This window comes from Lampetra fluviatilis, chromosome 54, assembly GCF_964198595.1.
Source record: "Lampetra fluviatilis chromosome 54, kcLamFluv1.1, whole genome shotgun sequence".
NCBI lineage: Eukaryota > Metazoa > Chordata > Hyperoartia > Petromyzontiformes > Petromyzontidae > Lampetra > Lampetra fluviatilis.
The window spans coordinates 5,816,937-5,833,860 of record NC_136328.1 but is presented as its reverse complement, the minus strand read 5'-3'; the positions used below and the strand labels follow the sequence as shown (position 1 = coordinate 5,833,860).

At 53.1% G+C, this 16,924-nt stretch overlaps 1 protein-coding gene across 1 annotated transcript; it reads right to left on the bottom strand.

Annotated features, from left to right (window-relative positions):
• Nucleotides 1–6,341: 6,341 nt before the first annotated feature.
• Nucleotides 6,342–16,703, bottom strand: NDUFAF6 (NADH:ubiquinone oxidoreductase complex assembly factor 6). Its single transcript, XM_078879414.1, has 9 exons — nucleotides 16,455–16,703; nucleotides 13,052–13,151; nucleotides 12,167–12,292; nucleotides 10,607–10,663; nucleotides 9,111–9,213; nucleotides 8,678–8,814; nucleotides 7,841–7,942; nucleotides 7,569–7,625; nucleotides 6,342–7,441 (listed from the first exon to the last, which is right to left on the bottom strand). The coding sequence occupies exons 1-9, from the start codon at nucleotides 16,694–16,696 to the stop codon at nucleotides 7,313–7,315; spliced, it is 1,053 nt and encodes a 350-aa protein (XP_078735540.1). The 5' UTR covers nucleotides 16,697–16,703; the 3' UTR covers nucleotides 6,342–7,312.
• Nucleotides 16,704–16,924: the final 221 nt, after the last annotated feature.

The following is a 16,924-nucleotide window of genomic DNA, read 5'->3' as shown; positions in this document are numbered from 1 at the left end:
GGGTCTGCGGGCAAGACGGAGGGGGGTGCCGGCGGCATCCAAGGGGCAGGCAGGGTGGGTGGGGTGTGGGTCGTGGTGGCTGTGGTGGGTGAGGTCTTGGGTTATGATTGCATGAGTAGTAGTTGTCGTATTATTTGTTTTAGAATGACCCAGGAAATTCTGGAAGAAGAAGAAAAACAACCAAACTTGAGAGTCTGGTGGCTGCTTTGCAGGAGGGTCCTGCCCCAAGTTGAGTTGTAGTTTGTCGATCTTGCAGCAGGGGGCCACGCTGCTGCTGCTGCTGCGATGCAAGTCGAATGATTTGCAGCTGCAGGGGGGGGGGGCATCTTGTTGTTGTTCAGCATTAAGGATCAATCTTGGCTTTAAGCTTTCGTGACTGCAGGGATTTATATTATTTGGGTCTTTCGGTAAAGTCACGGAGATAGGTTCAAAGAAAAATTAACAAAAAATTAACCCGTAAAAACAAAGCTTTTCACTATAAATCCTTTATATGCGTGGCATCGGTTTTATTTCTGTTTTTCTTGAGTAAGAGTTTCATTTTTATCACATTGGTATTTTAAATGAAATATGAAAAAAAAATTCCCTAAAAAGTGGAAAATTTTGGATTTTTTTTTACGAAAATAAATTGTCAGCTCGATTGGATCACGGGAAGTGGGTTAAAAAACGACCTAAAGATTTGAACGGTCGTAAGCGCGCAAGCAAGCAAGCAAGTGAACTTAATATAAAGGATTTAAAAAACTACGACGTTTCGATCACAACACAAGGGATCGTCATCATTGAACCTATCTACGTGACTTCACTCCACTCACTCACTATAAAACAGGGGAAGATCATACAAACTCCACTCACTCACTATAGAACAGGGGGAGATCACACAAACTACACTCACTATAAAACAGGGGGAGCTCATACAAACTCCACTCACTCTAGAACAGGGGGAGATCATACAAACTCCACTCGCTCACTATATAACAGGACGAGATCATACAAACTCCACTCACTCACTATAGAACAGGGGGAGATCACACAAACTACACTCACTCACTATAAAACAGGGGGAGATCATACAAACTCCACTCGCTCACTCTAGAACAGGGGGAGATCATACTAACTCCACTCACTCGCTCACTATATAACAGGGGGAGATCATACAAACTCCACTCACTCACTCTAGAACAGGGGGAGATCATACAAACTCCACTCACTATATAACAGGGGGAGATCATACAAACTCCACTCACTCACTCTAGAACAGGGGGAGATCATACTAACTCCACTCACTCGCTCACTATATAACAGGGGGAGATCATACAAACTCCACTCACTCACTCTAGAACAGGGGGAGATCATACAAACTCCACTCACTATAGAACAGGGGGAGATCATACAAACTCCACTCACTCACTCTAGAACAGGGGGAGATCATACAAACTCCACTCACTCACTATAGAACAGGGGGAGATCACACAAACTCCACTCACTATAGAACAGGGGGAGATCATACAAACTCCACTCACTCACCCACTATAGAACAGGGCGATATCATACAAACTCCACTCACTCGCTCACTATAGAACAGGGGGAGATCATACAAACTCCACTCACTCACTCACTATAGAACAGGGGGAGATCATACAAACTCCACTCACTATAAAACAGGGGGAGATCATACAAACTCCACTCACTCACTATAGAACACGGGGAGATCATACACACTCCACTCACTCACTATAGAACAGGGGGAGATCATACAAACTCCACTCACTCACTCACTATAGAACAGGGGGAGATCATACAAACTCCACTCACTCACTCACTATAGAACAGGGGGAGATCATACAAACTCCACTCACTCACTCACTATAGAACAGGGCGAGATCATACAAACTCCACTCACTCACTCACTATAGAACAGGGGGAGATCATACAAACTCCACTCACTCACTCACTATAGAACAGGGGGAGATCATACAAACTCCACTCACTCACTCACTATAGAACAGGGGGAGATCATACAAACTCCACTCACTCACTCACTATAGAACAGGGGGAGATCATACAAACTCCACTCACTCACTCACTATAGAACAGGGGGAGATCATACAAACTCCACTCACTCACTCACTATAGAACAGGGCGAGATCATACAAACTCCACTCGCTCACTATAGAACAGGGGGAGATCATACAAACTCCACTCACTCACTCACTATAGAACAGGGGGAGATCATACAAACTCCACTCACTCGCTCACTATAGAACAGGGGGAGATCATACAAACTCCACTCACTTACTCACTATAGAACAGGGCGAGATCATACAAACTCCACTCACTTACTCACTATAGAACAGGGGGAGATCATACAAACTCCACTCACTCGCTCACTATAGAACAGGGCGAGATCATACAAACTCCACTCGCTCACTATAGAACAGGGCGAGATCATACAAACTCCACTCACTCACTATAGAACAGGGGGAGATCATACAAACTCCACTCGCTCACTATAGAACAGGGGGAGATCATACAAACTCCACTCACTCACTATAGAACAGGGGGAGATCATACAAACTCCACTCACTATAAAGCAGGGGGAGATCATACAAACGCCACTCACTCATTCACTATAGAACAGGGGGAGATCATACAAACTCCACTCACTCATTCACTATAGAACAGGGCGAGATCATACAAACTCCACTCGCTCACTATAGAACAGGGCGAGATCATACAAACTCCACTCACTCGCTCACTATAGAACAGGGGGAGATCATACAAACTCCACTCACTCACTCACTATAGAACAGGGGGAGATCATACAAACGCCACTCACTCACTATAGAACAGGGCGAGATCATACAAACTCCACTCGCTCACTATAGAACAGGGCGAGATCATACAAACTCCACTCACTCATTCACTATAGAACAGGGCGAGATCATACAAACTCCACTCACTCACTATAAAACAGGGGGAGATCATACAAACTCCACTCGCTCACTATAGAACAGGGGGAGATCATACAAACTCCACTCACTCGCTCACTATAGAACAGGGGGAGATCATACAAACTCCACTCACTCACTCACTATAGAACAGGGGGAGATCATACAAACTCCACTCACTCACTCACTATAGAACAGGGCGAGATCATACAAACTCCACTCACTCATTCACTATAGAACAGGGCGAGATCATACAAACTCCACTCACTCACTATAAAACAGGGGGAGATCATACAAACTCCACTCGCTCACTATAGAACAGGGGGAGATCATACAAACTCCACTCACTCGCTCACTATAGAACAGGGGGAGATCATACAAACTCCACTCACTCACTCACTATAGAACAGGGGGAGATCATACAAACGCCACTCACTCACTATAGAACAGGGGGAGATCATACAAACTCCACTCACTCACTCACTATATAACAGGGGGAGATCATACAAACTCCACTCGCTCACTATATAACAGGGGGAGATCATACAAACTCCACTCACTCATTCACTATAGAACAGGGGGAGATCATACAAACTCCACTCACTCACTCACTATAGAACAGGGGGAGATCACACAAACTCCACTCGCTCACTATAGAACAGGGGGAGATCATACAAACGCCACTCACTTACTCACTATAGAACAGGGGGAGATCATACAAACTCCACTCGCTCACTATAGAACAGGGGGAGATCATACAAACTCCACTCACTCACTCACTATAGAACAGGGGGAGATCATACAAACTCCACTCACTTACTCACTATAGAACAGGGGGAGATCATACAAACTCCACTCGCTCACTATAGAACAGGGGGAGATCATACAAACTCCACTCACTTACTCACTATAGAACAGGGGGAGATCATACAAACTCCACTCGCTCACTATAGAACAGGGCGAGATCATACAAACTCCACTCACTCACTCACTATAGAACAGGGGGAGATCATACAAACTCCACTCACTCACTCACTATAGAACAGGGCGAGATCATACAAACTCCACTCGCTCACTATAGAACAGGGGGAGATCATACAAACTCCACTCACTCGCTCACTATAGAACAGGGGGAGATCATACTAACTCCACTCACTCGCTCACTATAGAACAGGGGGAGATCATACAAACTCCACTCGCTCACTATAGAACAGGGGGAGATCATACAAACTCCACTCACTCACTATAGAACAGGGGGAGATCATACAAACTCCACTCGCTCACTATAGAACAGGGGGAGATCATACAAACTCCACTCGCTCACTATAGAACAGGGGGAGATCATACACACTCCACTCACTCTATAGAACAGGGCGATATCATACTAATTCCACTCACTCGCTCACTATAGAACAGGGGGAGATCATACTAACTCCACTCACTCGCTCACTATAGAACAGGGGGAGATCATACAAACTCCACTCACTCATTCACTATAAAGCAGGGGGAGATCATACAAACGCCACTCACTTACTCACTATAGAACAGGGCGAGATCATACAAACTCCACTCGCTCACTCTCTCACACTGTAGAACAAAGGGGGGAAGCTTACAAACTCCACACATACAGGAAGGGGAGAAGTGGGGAGAAAGGAATGACCTGACCGAGTGGCTTCCTAATATCGTAAGAGCGTTCCAGACGGCCACAGAAGCGCATCTGAAAGCGCCACGGGGATGATGCAGTGACCACCGCCTTTGTTCGATGGTCAGCCAAAAACCGCTGCTGTTGCAAGGATGAGCGCAGTTTGCGTGATGGATTACCGTATACGCTGCTTGACAAGATCAGCGAGGTATCGTGATTCATTTGTGCAGGGTGACGATGGAGAGAGCGAGAAGAGAGATGGAGCGATGAGAAGTTAAATTGACGCAGGAACGGCGTCTGTTTTCACAGGGCGCGGTCCTGGGGGAGGGGCTCGGAGTGGGAGTGGTTATACGCGGGGCACGTGGTTTACCACGTGGTTTACGGGAGGGTTGAGCTGATGTGGAGAGAGGCATCACACAGTGTACAAACTCGTCACGCTTTTTTTATTGCCATAAATATAAAGTTATAATTCCATGCCATCACGCTTGTGACCTACATCACTCACGTCCAATATTATTGCTAAATCACTCAATTGGGATCACACAGCAGCAGCAACCATCGCCTCCTGCAAACATTGGGAAACAACCCTCCCTCGAATGTAGCCATGAGACTGGGTGATCCTTTCTCCGTAAACCAAGCGTAATTGACGACTATATTTACCCAAGGATGTCTGTGTAACGCGCGTGACGTCACTCCACATGGAGCACCCTACCCCCTCATTAATAATCATGAGCAGGTGACGTCACTCCACATGGAGCACCCTCCCACCTCATTAATAATCATGAGCGGGTGAAAATCCCTTGTTCATCATGACGGAGATCACGTGACGGTTCTGCCTTTGTAGTGAGTTGACGCCGAGGGGGGAGGGGCCTCGCCCCCCCATGTGGTGACGTCACCCGCTAATCATCGAGGAGGGGGGTGGGGTGTCCATTTGGAGGACGTCACCTGCTCATGAATATTAATGAGGGCGGGGGGCTGGTCTATGTGGAGTGACGTCACGAGCGTTAGGGACATTCCTGGGTGATGATCGTAGGGATATCATCGCCGTGTGTGTCTGCACGCTCACAACAATTAGCGTGCGCGCGCGCGTGTGTGTGTTAATGCAGCAACTCGATTCCTTGCGAGAGGTTTCGATTTGGTTGTTTGAACATCTTCACGCAACTCCCGCGTTTCATTGGCAAGTAACTGCTCACGAGTAAAAAAAACGAAAACTAAAACTGAAAATCAACGGCGGCTCTGCCATGCGTGTCGGAATCTGTTGGCGTTCGCTGGGTTCGCCTCAAGAGGTCGCAAACGGGTTTTGATTCCTTACCCGTACCCGTACCCAGCCGGGTACGGGTAGCCGTTCCCTACCCTACCCGTACCCTACCCGAAAAATTAGTGACAAACGGTTACTCACCAGTAACTCACGGCCTACCCGTACCCGTACCCGGCCGCACCAGGGTCGCAAACGGCTACCAGTACCCGGCCGGGTACGGGTAGCCGGCTATTGGGTAGGGTACGGGTATCGGGTACCCGGTTGCGACCTCTGGTTCGCCTTGGAACCCGACAGTTGTCGCACGACCGACGGGTTCAGAAAAGGTGTTTTGATGTCGTTCTAGGCAACCGTACGGATTGCGAATGTCATCGTGGTTACTTGACGTTGGCAGATTCACACAACGGGATCGTTCACCAGCGATCGAACTCACGTACCCCCCCCCCTTGGGACGTGGTCACGTACCCCCAGCGGTACCCCCAGCGGTACCCCCCCCGGCTCAGTGGGCTAATGCCGGGTAAAATAGCGAACAGTTGAGAGTTTTCGTCTTCCGACTCCGACGACAATTCTAAAACGGTCACACAGCGCCCTCTGGTGTGGATACAGACACCCGTCTGGAACGCCTCTTCCATCCGATATTAGGAAGCCACTGGAGCCAAACACTTTGAAATCTTCCAGATTGACAACGTATTTCTGGCTTGGCTGCGTATATGGTGTTCATTCAGACGCTGTCTTTCCGACAGACCTGTTCTGCACCTGCGGACGGCTGCTTGCGTTGTGGCCGAAACGTCGTGAGAATTGTATTTTATTATGTTTTATTTTTATTATTTTATTATTTCCCTTCTACGTGACTTTACCGAAAGAACCAAGAAGATGTAGGAGAACTCGATGTACGACGGGCAGCTTCCGGCACGGCCCCCAAAACGCATTTAGTCGCTCTGGTTTTCCCACGTGTTCGTTCGTTTGTTCCCAGTGTATTTCGCGTGGGATGATTTTTTTTTGTTCACGACCTATTGAACCAGGTTTAAATACGGCCGATAAATGGGGAAGAAAAAACCCCATCGGCAAGCGATGCCTCTCTACCGTTTCTACCGTCTGTGGGGGAAGCAGCGCTTCCGTTTTGCGATGGGGGGGTGGGGGTGGGGGGGTGTTTCCAGGAACGCGTTGTGTCACCGTAAAGCGTGGGCGGGCCGCCCGTGTTTACACAGCGGAATATGAATGGTGTGGCCGGTTGCGATGTGGCCGGATTGTGGTGTGGTGTGGGTGTGATATATATTTTTAGCACGCTGTGGCTGTCTGCGATGTCGTTGTTGCGTGTTATCGCGGGCTGCGGACGGCGGTTGTAACGATGCAGTAAGTCTGGTGAGGGTGTGGCCGACTGCGGCGGCGGCGGTGGTGGTGGTGCTGTTGTAGCCGGCCACGGCGTGGGCTCCGCGCGGCGTGGGCCGACTGAGCGCGCGCGTGTCCCCTTCAGTATCTGCGTCTCCACGACCGCAGGTACAGGCGGAGCGGCAGGAGCGTGTTCCTCCGCTGGAGGCTCGGGTGAAACACGTCAAAGTCCACCTTCTGGATCCTCACGAGGAAGTCCTCCACGGCGACCTTCGACCCACGGGGGCACGGGACGAGAGAATGAAGATCCACCCCCCCCACCCCCAGGAGAGCTCGCTCGCACAGGCCGGCGTTAGTGGCGGAATGACTCGCCGTGGGGGAACGGGGAATGACTCACCGTGGGGAGGAAGGCGATGATGGCCGCTTTTGGGACGTTCCGGCTGAACGACCGTGCCTGGGAGGGACAACAACAACAACAACGCTCACCAAGTCCACGCTCGCGATGAGGAGAAAGAGATGCTGCCCCCCTTGCTACCCGTTGGGCTAGGGGTGGCGAGGGGGGGGGGGGGTGGCCGGGCTGGGGGGGGGCGAGTCATGGAGTGGGGGGGGGGCGTTGCCTGGGGGATGGGGGGTAGGTGGGGGTTACGGGGGGGGGGGGGGGCAGCTCACGTGTTCCAGGTGAGCGTGGGCCTGGCTGGCGAGGTCGTACACGAGGTCCCGCACGGCTCTGTCACGGTTCCCCCGTAGCAGCTGCTCCTGGGAGACGCCGTGCTGCGCCGAGACACGCGCCACAGCACGGAGAGCCGTTGGAGGCGAGCGCCGTGGGGTGGGAGGAAACCGCGGAGGAGGCACGGGAAAAAAACAAAAACGACGCCTCTCGGGAAGCGCTCTTGTCGTGGCCGGCAGCGGTATCGCCGCATCGGGCTTCTGGTCGGCCGTCGAAACAAAGGAGGTGGTGGTCGCCGCGTCATCGCGCGGCGCTTTCAGATGCGCTCCTGCGGCCGTCTGGAACGCTCTTCCGTTATTAGGAAGCCACTTGGATAGTTTTTTTGTCTTGAGTTTGTTGTGCTTCCCCCGCACCTCTGATGAGCACGGTTTGGCTACGTACGGTGCGTCATTATCGTTATAATTCTCATCGTCGTCGTCATCGTCGTCGTCAACATCGTCGTCGTCATCATTCTCATCATCAGCGTCATCATCATCGTCATCGCAGCGCTGTCTCCTGTGAGCGGGTTCGGTCGAGTGCCATCCACCATATTCGGGGGAGGTAAAAGCCAGGGGACCCCTCTGCTGCCGGGTCGGCGATGACACGTCGGTTCTTGAAGTCATAATCATCATCGTCATCACCATCATCATCGTCATCACCATCATCATCGTCATCACCGTCAGTGGATCAGATCAGAGGAGAGCGGAGAGAGGGACAGGACGGAGGACGAGGAGCCACGAGGAGCGACAAGGAAGAGAAGGAGCGAGGAGGAGGAGCGAGGAGGAGGTGAACATCCTCACCAGGAGGCACAGGTCGAGTGGCAGGAAGACGCGGCGGCGGCGCGCGGCGAGGGGCGTCACGGCCCGCAGGCACGTGGCCACGCCCTGGGCCTTGCCGATGTGGCTCGCCGCGTGGTCCGCGTGGATGTCGCGCACCCCTGCCGGGGGAGGGGGGGATGTGGGGGAGTGGGGGGTTTGAATCGGAATCGTAAAAAAAAAAAAAAAATCGCAGAATCCGCGCTCGCGACGATCGGGAAACGACGTGGCCGTCGCGAAGTGAAGCGGCGCTCGGAAGAAAATCACAAGACCAGAAAACCACGCAGCGATTGATTGCCAATTTACTTGCGGACGCGAATGACGACTCCAGTTCACGTATATCGTACACTCACGAGACGTGCGTGTCTGCTTGTGTGTGTGCGTGCTTGCGTGCGTGCTTGTGTGCGTGCGTGCGTACCCAGAGCCTCCAGGGTGAGGTAGAGGAGCGACGACTGGGTGTTCTCCGCGTACGTCTCCAGCTCGCCGACGCTGCCGTACGCGCGGTCGCTCAGGTTCCTCTCCTGCACGGCGAGCGACAGTGGCGATCGGTCACCGGTCGAAATCGCTCGCGACTCCCGGGGAGAAGGTGGGCTACTGTTTGTAAACGTTCTCAGTTGATCTTCTTGGTTCTTTCGGTAAGTCACGTAGAAGGGAAATAATAAAATAAAACATAATAGAACAGAGCTGTCTTCCCGACAGACCTGTTCTTCACCTGAGGACGGCTGCTTGGGTTGTGGCCGAAACGTCGTGAGAATTATTCTATTATGTTTTATTTTTATTATTTTATTATTTCCCTTCTACGTGACTTTACCGAAAGAACCAAGAAGATGAATCCCTGCAGTCACGAAAGCTTTAAATCGAAAGTTCTCAGTTGAGTTTCATTGTCGTGTCTATTATTATGATTATGATGCAAGCGGCGAGGAAAAGCGGAGCACCCGGAGAAAACCCCACGCCTCGCACGAAGAGCGGGGGGAGGGGGGGCAACGCTGTATCCCCGTACGGACGGAAACAGACGGCGATTAGTCCACTGTTGCTGCGATCCAGGGGTACGGCTCCTCCCCCACCCAGGGGGAGGGAGTTTCACAACCCATCTGTGCGGCAATCCACCAACCCTCGCCGCCTCCACGGTGCTGGGTCACAGGCAGCCACGTGGAGCAGCGTGGCCACCTCCGCCCGGCGGCACGTTTAACAAAACATATCCGACTATCACGATGGTGAAAAATTTAAGCCCGTTACCCCGTGACGCAACTCGACGGGAAGGGGAGTAGAGTCTCACCATTCTGGCGAATTGCCCGATGATGCTGGATGCAATTACCAGCGAAACGTCACAGTACTCAAAAATTGTAAATGTTGTGGTTTCACTCTTCAACACACCGGTGGGCTAAAGCAGTGAACTATTTTGTCTTTTGTCAACGTGACACTTTTTTTGCTGATTGGCCGTGTCGGGTGGTGGAGGGTTACGACACATTTATAAATAACGCGACCTAACCCATAAACGTTGATTATGGATGTAATGTACGCATGCTGAACTTCTTTCGCACCGTACATAGCCAACCGTGCGAATCGCAAGTGCGGGGGGCAGGACAAGAAACTAAACAACAACAAGAATCAGTTCTGAAGAAATTAGTTTTCAATCTTGATTTGAGTGCACAGACCCCAGTGGCGGGAAATACCCGGCGTTGCCCGGGGGAAAAATCTATTTGAAAATGTTTTTAAAACTTAAAAACAAAACATATACAAATGAAAAGAAAACTTCTATCATTACCTAACAACAACGAGTTCACGTCACGGCTCGGAACAGATGACGTACAAAGGACGAGACTGGTGACGGAAGAGCAGGCAAAGGAGGGGAAAGCGCCCGAGAGGGGGTCACCGTCACGGAGATGGAGCGCGTTTCCGGATCGCCCTTCGTACCCGCTCGTCGACGATGCGGAGGAGCCACCGTTTCGTCAGCTTGTGCTTCTTGACGGCCTGCAACACACAAAGGTCGGGCCGTTAACGGGCCGTTGGGTCAAGTGCTGCTATCGAGTGCCACCACCTACGAAGGCCGGCACGGCACACGAGGGGGCGGGTGGCCAGCACCGCGACCGGGCCGCCTTTGTCTCCCTCGTGGCGACGTTTACGACGCGCCGCACCGGGCACTCATTTGTGGCCGAGTCGACCTAGGGAAGGACCCGGGACCGGTTCAAAATAATCACCACTGCCCTTGGTTGTGAGCGGGAAGCGCGGCCGGGTATCGGCTGGGTTCGTAGCGCAGCGCGCTAACCGTTGTGCCACCGCTCCCCATAATGTCAACTTGGGATTGTGCGGTCGCTCTGTAGACGCTCGTTAGCCGCTCGCTAGCGAGCCGCAACCCTGCAACTTGCAGACGTCTCCCAATGGGAAGGGGTTAATGAGTGCTCAACACGTGGCAACAAACCAGAGCACCCGGAGGGAAAACAAAGCACACTCGTGAGGGAGCAACACTCTATCCCCCACACAGACGGAATGTGTGTAGTCCACATTTGCTGCGCTGACTTCCCGCAGCGAGCCTGTGTCTGACAGCTCCTTGACGTCCCACTGGGAGGTGGAACAGATGGAGATTAGTCGACACTTTGGCTGCACCGCCTTCTCCTGGTGAGCCAGGGCATGGCACCTCCTCGACACTCGCTTCTGCGATCCACCAACCCTCCCTGCTGCTGCTGCTGCCTCCACGCGACTGGGTTACAGTCGGCTACGTGCAGCAGCAGCAGCAGCAGCAGCGTAACCGTCACCACCGCCGCCGTCAGGAATTCTCAACCGTGGCGGTCAAACCGCCGGTGTTTTTATATCGCGGCACTTTGGCGCGGTTAATATCACAGCGTGCGTTGCCCGTAGGAGATATCGCTACCGCGACAACGACCGTCACCACGCGCGTCCGTTTACGCGGCGGACGTGACGCGTCCCACGTGACCTCACTCGATAAACGAGAGCGCCGGCTCGATCGGCGCGCGTGCCGATCGCACGGACGGATGGCACCGCGAGCCGCTCGGTTTGGGATTTTTCCTCCCAGCAACGTCGGCGCGCCGCTGCCCACTACCGCGGAACGAGCATGGAATGACTACGGAACTACCGCGGCTTTACCGAGGAACTACCACGGAACGACTGCAGAACAACCATGGAACTACTGTGGAAATTCCGCGGAACAACCGTGGAGCGATTGTGGAACTACAGCGGAATGACCATGGAACTACAGCGGAATGACCGTGGAACTACCACGGAACTGCCATGGAACTTCCAGGGAACGACCGCGGAACTACAGCAGGCAGCGCCCGCCTGGTACTGGGCCGCCTTCACCGCTCGCCCGCGCCAACCCGGCACCCCAAGTCACCCCCTCTCTCTTACGTGATTCTGCATCGCGGTTCATCGTTCACGTCGCCCGTGCGCCCGCATGGATTTTTTCTTCCTCCCCCGCCACCCCTCCCCCCCCCCACGTTCTTTTCCCGCGCTCCGCACCTTCTGCAACTCCACGGCGATCGGCTGCGCCGGCGGAGGCCCCGCCGAGTAGATTTCCTCCACCGCGTCGCGCCAGAACTGCACGCGCATCCTCCCCAGCGCCGTGTCGGTGACCGCTTCCCTGATCTGCTCGGAGAGGAGGGGGGGGGGGGCGGTGGGCCGGGGAAGGGTGGGGGTGGAGGAGCAAGCAGCTCAAGCCGAGCACCTCCGGGTGGGTACAGGTGCGGTAGTGCAGTTGGGTGCGGGTGCAGTAGTTGCGGTAGTGTGGGTAGTTACAGGTGTGGTAGTGCAGGTGGGTACAGGTGCAGTAGTTGCGGTAGTGTGGGTAGGTACAGATGTGGTAGTGCGGTAGTGTGGGTAGGTACAGGAGCGGTAGTGCGGTAGTGTGGGTAGGTACAGATGTGTTAGTGCGGTAGTGTGGGTAGGTACAGGAGCGGTAGTGCAGGTGGGTACAGGTGCAGTAGTTGCGGTAGTGTGGGTAGGTACAGGTGAGGTAGTGCAGGTGGGTACAGGTGCAGTAGCGCAGTAGTGCGGGTGGGTACGGGTGCGGTAGTGGGGAACGGTGGCGTAGCGGTTAGCGCACTGCACTACGAAACTGGCGACCCGCGCTCCATTCCCGCTCGCGGTCGACACCAGTGACGATTATCTGAACTGGTCCTGGGCCTCCCCTAGGTCGACTCAGCCTCAAATGAGTAACCGGTGTGTAAACATCACCACTGGGGAGGCTGCATGGGGAAAGCCGGCGTGGTGCTGGTCACCCGCCCCCTCGTGTGCCCTGCCGGCCTTCATAGGTGCTACTCGCTCACAGCGCTTGCCCCAACAGTCTGTAAAGGCTGTGGTAGCGCGTGTGGGTACGGGTGCGGTAGTGCGAGTGGGTCTACTGGCCTGCGCCAGCTCCACGTTGAACGCTCTGAGCGCGATGACTGCGGGGCGTGCGTGGGACGGCACGAGCAGCGAGCAGAGGAACCCCTCGTAGTCACGCTGCCTGCAACATCGCACGCACATCGTCATCGTCGTCATCGTTGATGTCACACACACATTGTCATCGAGGTCACGCGCAGATCACCATCGATGTCACACAGCAACATCAAGGTCACACATCACCGCCATCCTCGAGGTCACATCACCATCATCAATATCATTACTGTCACGACAGCCGCCGTTCGCCACCAAGTGGCGGTGACGTGACCACGGCGCTTGTGCCAGGCTAGGTGCACCTTGAGGCCACGTGAAGTGCCGAAGGCTCTCTGCTGACGTTGTCTGCCGGCCGAGTCGCCCTTTACTCGGGAAATACACTCCTGAACTTGAGGTCACGGGACAGGCCCAGGTGCCATGGGTTGACTGCTGTGGCAGGCTAGGTACAGGTCACGGGACAGACCCAGGTGCCATGGGATGACTGCTGTGGCAGGCTAGGTACAGGAGGTCACGGGACAGACCCAGGTGCCATGGGATGACTGACAGATGCACCACCTGTGCCCCCCATATCCGCCTGGAGCCCCGCTCGTTGTTGCGAGCGTCGCTCCCTCTGCCCTCCGCTGTCGCTGGAAATCTGTGAGGCTACCGGGCATCTGTGAAAAAAAGCTTCAGAGCTCATCGGATTCCTCCGGTGTAAATATTCTCGATTCTGTTGCTTGAAGGCGACTTGCCTCCCACTGCCGAGCAGCGTCCTTCACGAGCCTCCCCCCCCCCCCCCGAGGTGACGGCGTCAACATTATCGACGTCATTGGAGTCACACGCACAGTGATCATGATCAGTGATCACTGATCAGTGATCATGATCACTGTCGATATCACGCGCGTGCATCGTTCTGGTTCTCCTTGTTTGCCCAGAAGAGACTCACCGAGTCTCGAGACGTGTCGTGCCGAACTTTCGCAGTAGGGGGCGATGTTGCTACCGTGTGTGCAACAGAAGGGCCTGGTATTCTTAGTTTTTTTCGGTAAAGTCACGTAGGTAAAACATTAAAATTAATGAAAGTAAAATAAAATAAAAATCACGACTTTCATTAATTTTAATGTTTTACCTACGTGACTTTACCGAAAAAACCTAAGAACATGAATCCTTGCAGTCACGAAAGCTTCAAATCTAGAAAGAAGGGCCTGGGTCCGATCCCGATCCCGACCCCGACGCTGTATGTCTACTTGGGAAGTTTGCGATGTGTGTGTCTCTCTCTCTCTCCCCGTGGTCGCGTGGATTTTTTTCTCCGGGTCCTCCGGATTTTTCCCCTCCACATTCAAAATCGACGTCCGCGCGCGTTCAGAGTGTTTGGCTGCTATAAATTTCCACACGACGATGAGCCACTTCCGTTGGGCTATCATTCATTTGTGATGGGCCAGGTCGCTCAAGTGGGGCCTTACCTGGGAGAACAACAACAATTGTATAGTTTAGTAATCCCAATTGAGTAATTAGCAGGGAAGTTTTGAACGTTTGGATATTTCGGCCCATGCCACAGTTACATTTGTGAGCTTCTAAGCGATGGGAGGAAATTTCGATTTAAAGCTTTCGTGACTGCAGGGATTCATCTTCTTGGTTCTTTCGGTAAAGTCACGTAGAAGGGAAGTAATAAAAATAAAAATGTTTTATATTGTTTTATTTTTATTTTATTACTTCCCTTCTACGTGACTTTACCGAAAGTACCAAGAAGGTGGGAGGAAACTTGAGAACTCCGTAGGGAACGCGTGCAGACCAGGGAGGAGAGAACACAAACTCCACACAGATAAAGGCAGCCGAGTGAGGAATCGAACCCAGGTCCTTCGTTCCCGCGAAGTTTCACCGCCACAGCGCCATCAGCACAATCCACGCCACGCACGGACAACATCAGGAACGACGAAACAAATGAACGACCACTTTTAATTCGTTCGCAGAATGAATCGGTAATGAATGACTGCACGCACCAGTGTGCACCAATGACAGGAACTACCAAGTTAACGACCTCGTAATTCACTCATTCAATGAATGAGTCTCCCATTCGGTGGAATGAATCACTCCACGCACCAGTGCCTTGGAATAACGAAGTGGATGAACGACTCGATTCATTCGCAAAACGAACTGCCCGTGTCATTCTCTCTGCATATTGCAAAGTGCCCCAGGGAACAGAAATGTCCGAATAAATGAACCTCACAACTCATTCGCGGGATGAATCGCTCTTCCTCCACGCACCACGGTGCCCAGGCACATGAATGAATCAATGAATTAGTCTCTGAAGCGGGGAATGAATATCAGCAACGCAGTGCCCAGGAATGAATTAACCAATGAGTCAATCAGAGAATTAATCTCTCTCTGCACCGCACAGCGCCCAGGCACATTAATGGATTAGTCAGTCAAGAAATTAAGTCTCTCTGCATGCACCGCGAGCAGGCACAGGAATGAATGAATAAACGAATGAGTCAAAAGGGGCATTAATCTCTGTACACACCGCAGTGCCCAGACACAATGAATGAATCAACGAATGAGTCGAACAAGGCAATGCATGAACGAATCTCTGAACGCACCGCACAGTGCCCAGGCATAGGTGTGAATGAATCAATGAATGAATCGATCAAGGTAATGAATGAACGATTCTCCGAATGCACGGAAGGGTGCCCAGACACAGGAATGAATCAACGAATGAGTGGTTAAAGGCAACGAATGAACGAATCCCAAGGAACGCACCACACTGCCCAGACACATGAATAAATCAATAGATGAGCCAGTCAGGGAACGAATCTCTGCACACGCCGCAGTGTCCAGGTACAAACATGAATGACTCAACGAATGAGTCGCTCAAGGCAACGAATTAACGAATCTATGTGCGCACTGCAGAGTGTCCAGGCACAGGAATGAATGATGCAAAGAATGAGTCGCTCAAGGCAACGAATGAACGAATCTCTGTGTAGGCACCGCACACTGCCCAGTCATAGGAATGAATGAATCAACGAATGAGTTACTCAAGGCAATGAATTAACGAATCTATGTGCGCACTGCAGAGTGTCCAGGCACAGGAATGAATGATTCAACGAATGAGTCGCTCAAGCCAACGAATGAACGAATCTCTGTGTACGCACCGCACACTGCCCAGGCACAGGAATGAATGAATCAACGAATGATTCGCTCAAGGCAATGAATGAACGAATCTATGTGCGCACTGCAGAGTGCCCAGACGCAAGGAATGACTGAATCAACGAATGAGTCGCTCAAGGCAACGAATGAATTAATATCTGTGTACGCACCGCACACTGCCCAGTCACAGGAATGAATGATTCAACGAATGAGTCGCTCAAGGCAACGAATGAACGAATCTCTGTGTACGCACCGCACACTGCCCAGACACATCGCCTCGCTCCCAGCGCTCCCGCGCGCGGCAGCAGAGCACAGGGGAGCCGCCCCGTCGACCCAGGCTCCCGCGGGGGGCCCCCGGAGCCCCAGCGTAGCGGGCCCCCCCGGGGAGGACCCCTGGGCGCGGGGGGCCCCCAGGGGGGGCCTCAGCCGGGGGGGTCCCGCGCGGCGGCACCACGACCAAACCACGCCGCCGCCGAGACGCATGGGGGCGGCCATTGCGGGTAACCTCTGACCCCGCTCCCCCTGGCGCGTCACTGCCGCGCGTGACGTCGTCACGTGGTGGGAGGGGCTGTTGGTGATGGGGGGGGATGGGGGGGCTGATGGAAGTGATGGGGGGAAGTTCATGGGGGGTGGAGGTGATGGGGGGGGGGGGCTGATAGGAGTGATGGGGGTGGGGTGATGGGGGGGGGTGGAGGTGATGGGGGGGGTGGGGGGGGGGCTGAT

Coding starts and splice junctions, on each gene's coding strand:
- NDUFAF6 (XM_078879414.1), bottom strand. CDS start 16,696: ATGGCCGCCCCCATGCGTCTCGGCGGCGGCGTGGTTTGGTCGTGGTGC. Junction 7,626..7,840: donor CCCACGCTCACCTGGAACAC/GTGAGCTGCCCC, acceptor TGTCCCTCCCAG/GCACGGTCGTTCAGCCGGAA. Junction 7,442..7,568: donor TCATCGCCTTCCTCCCCACG/GTGAGTCATTCC, acceptor CGTGGGTCGAAG/GTCGCCGTGGAGGACTTCCT.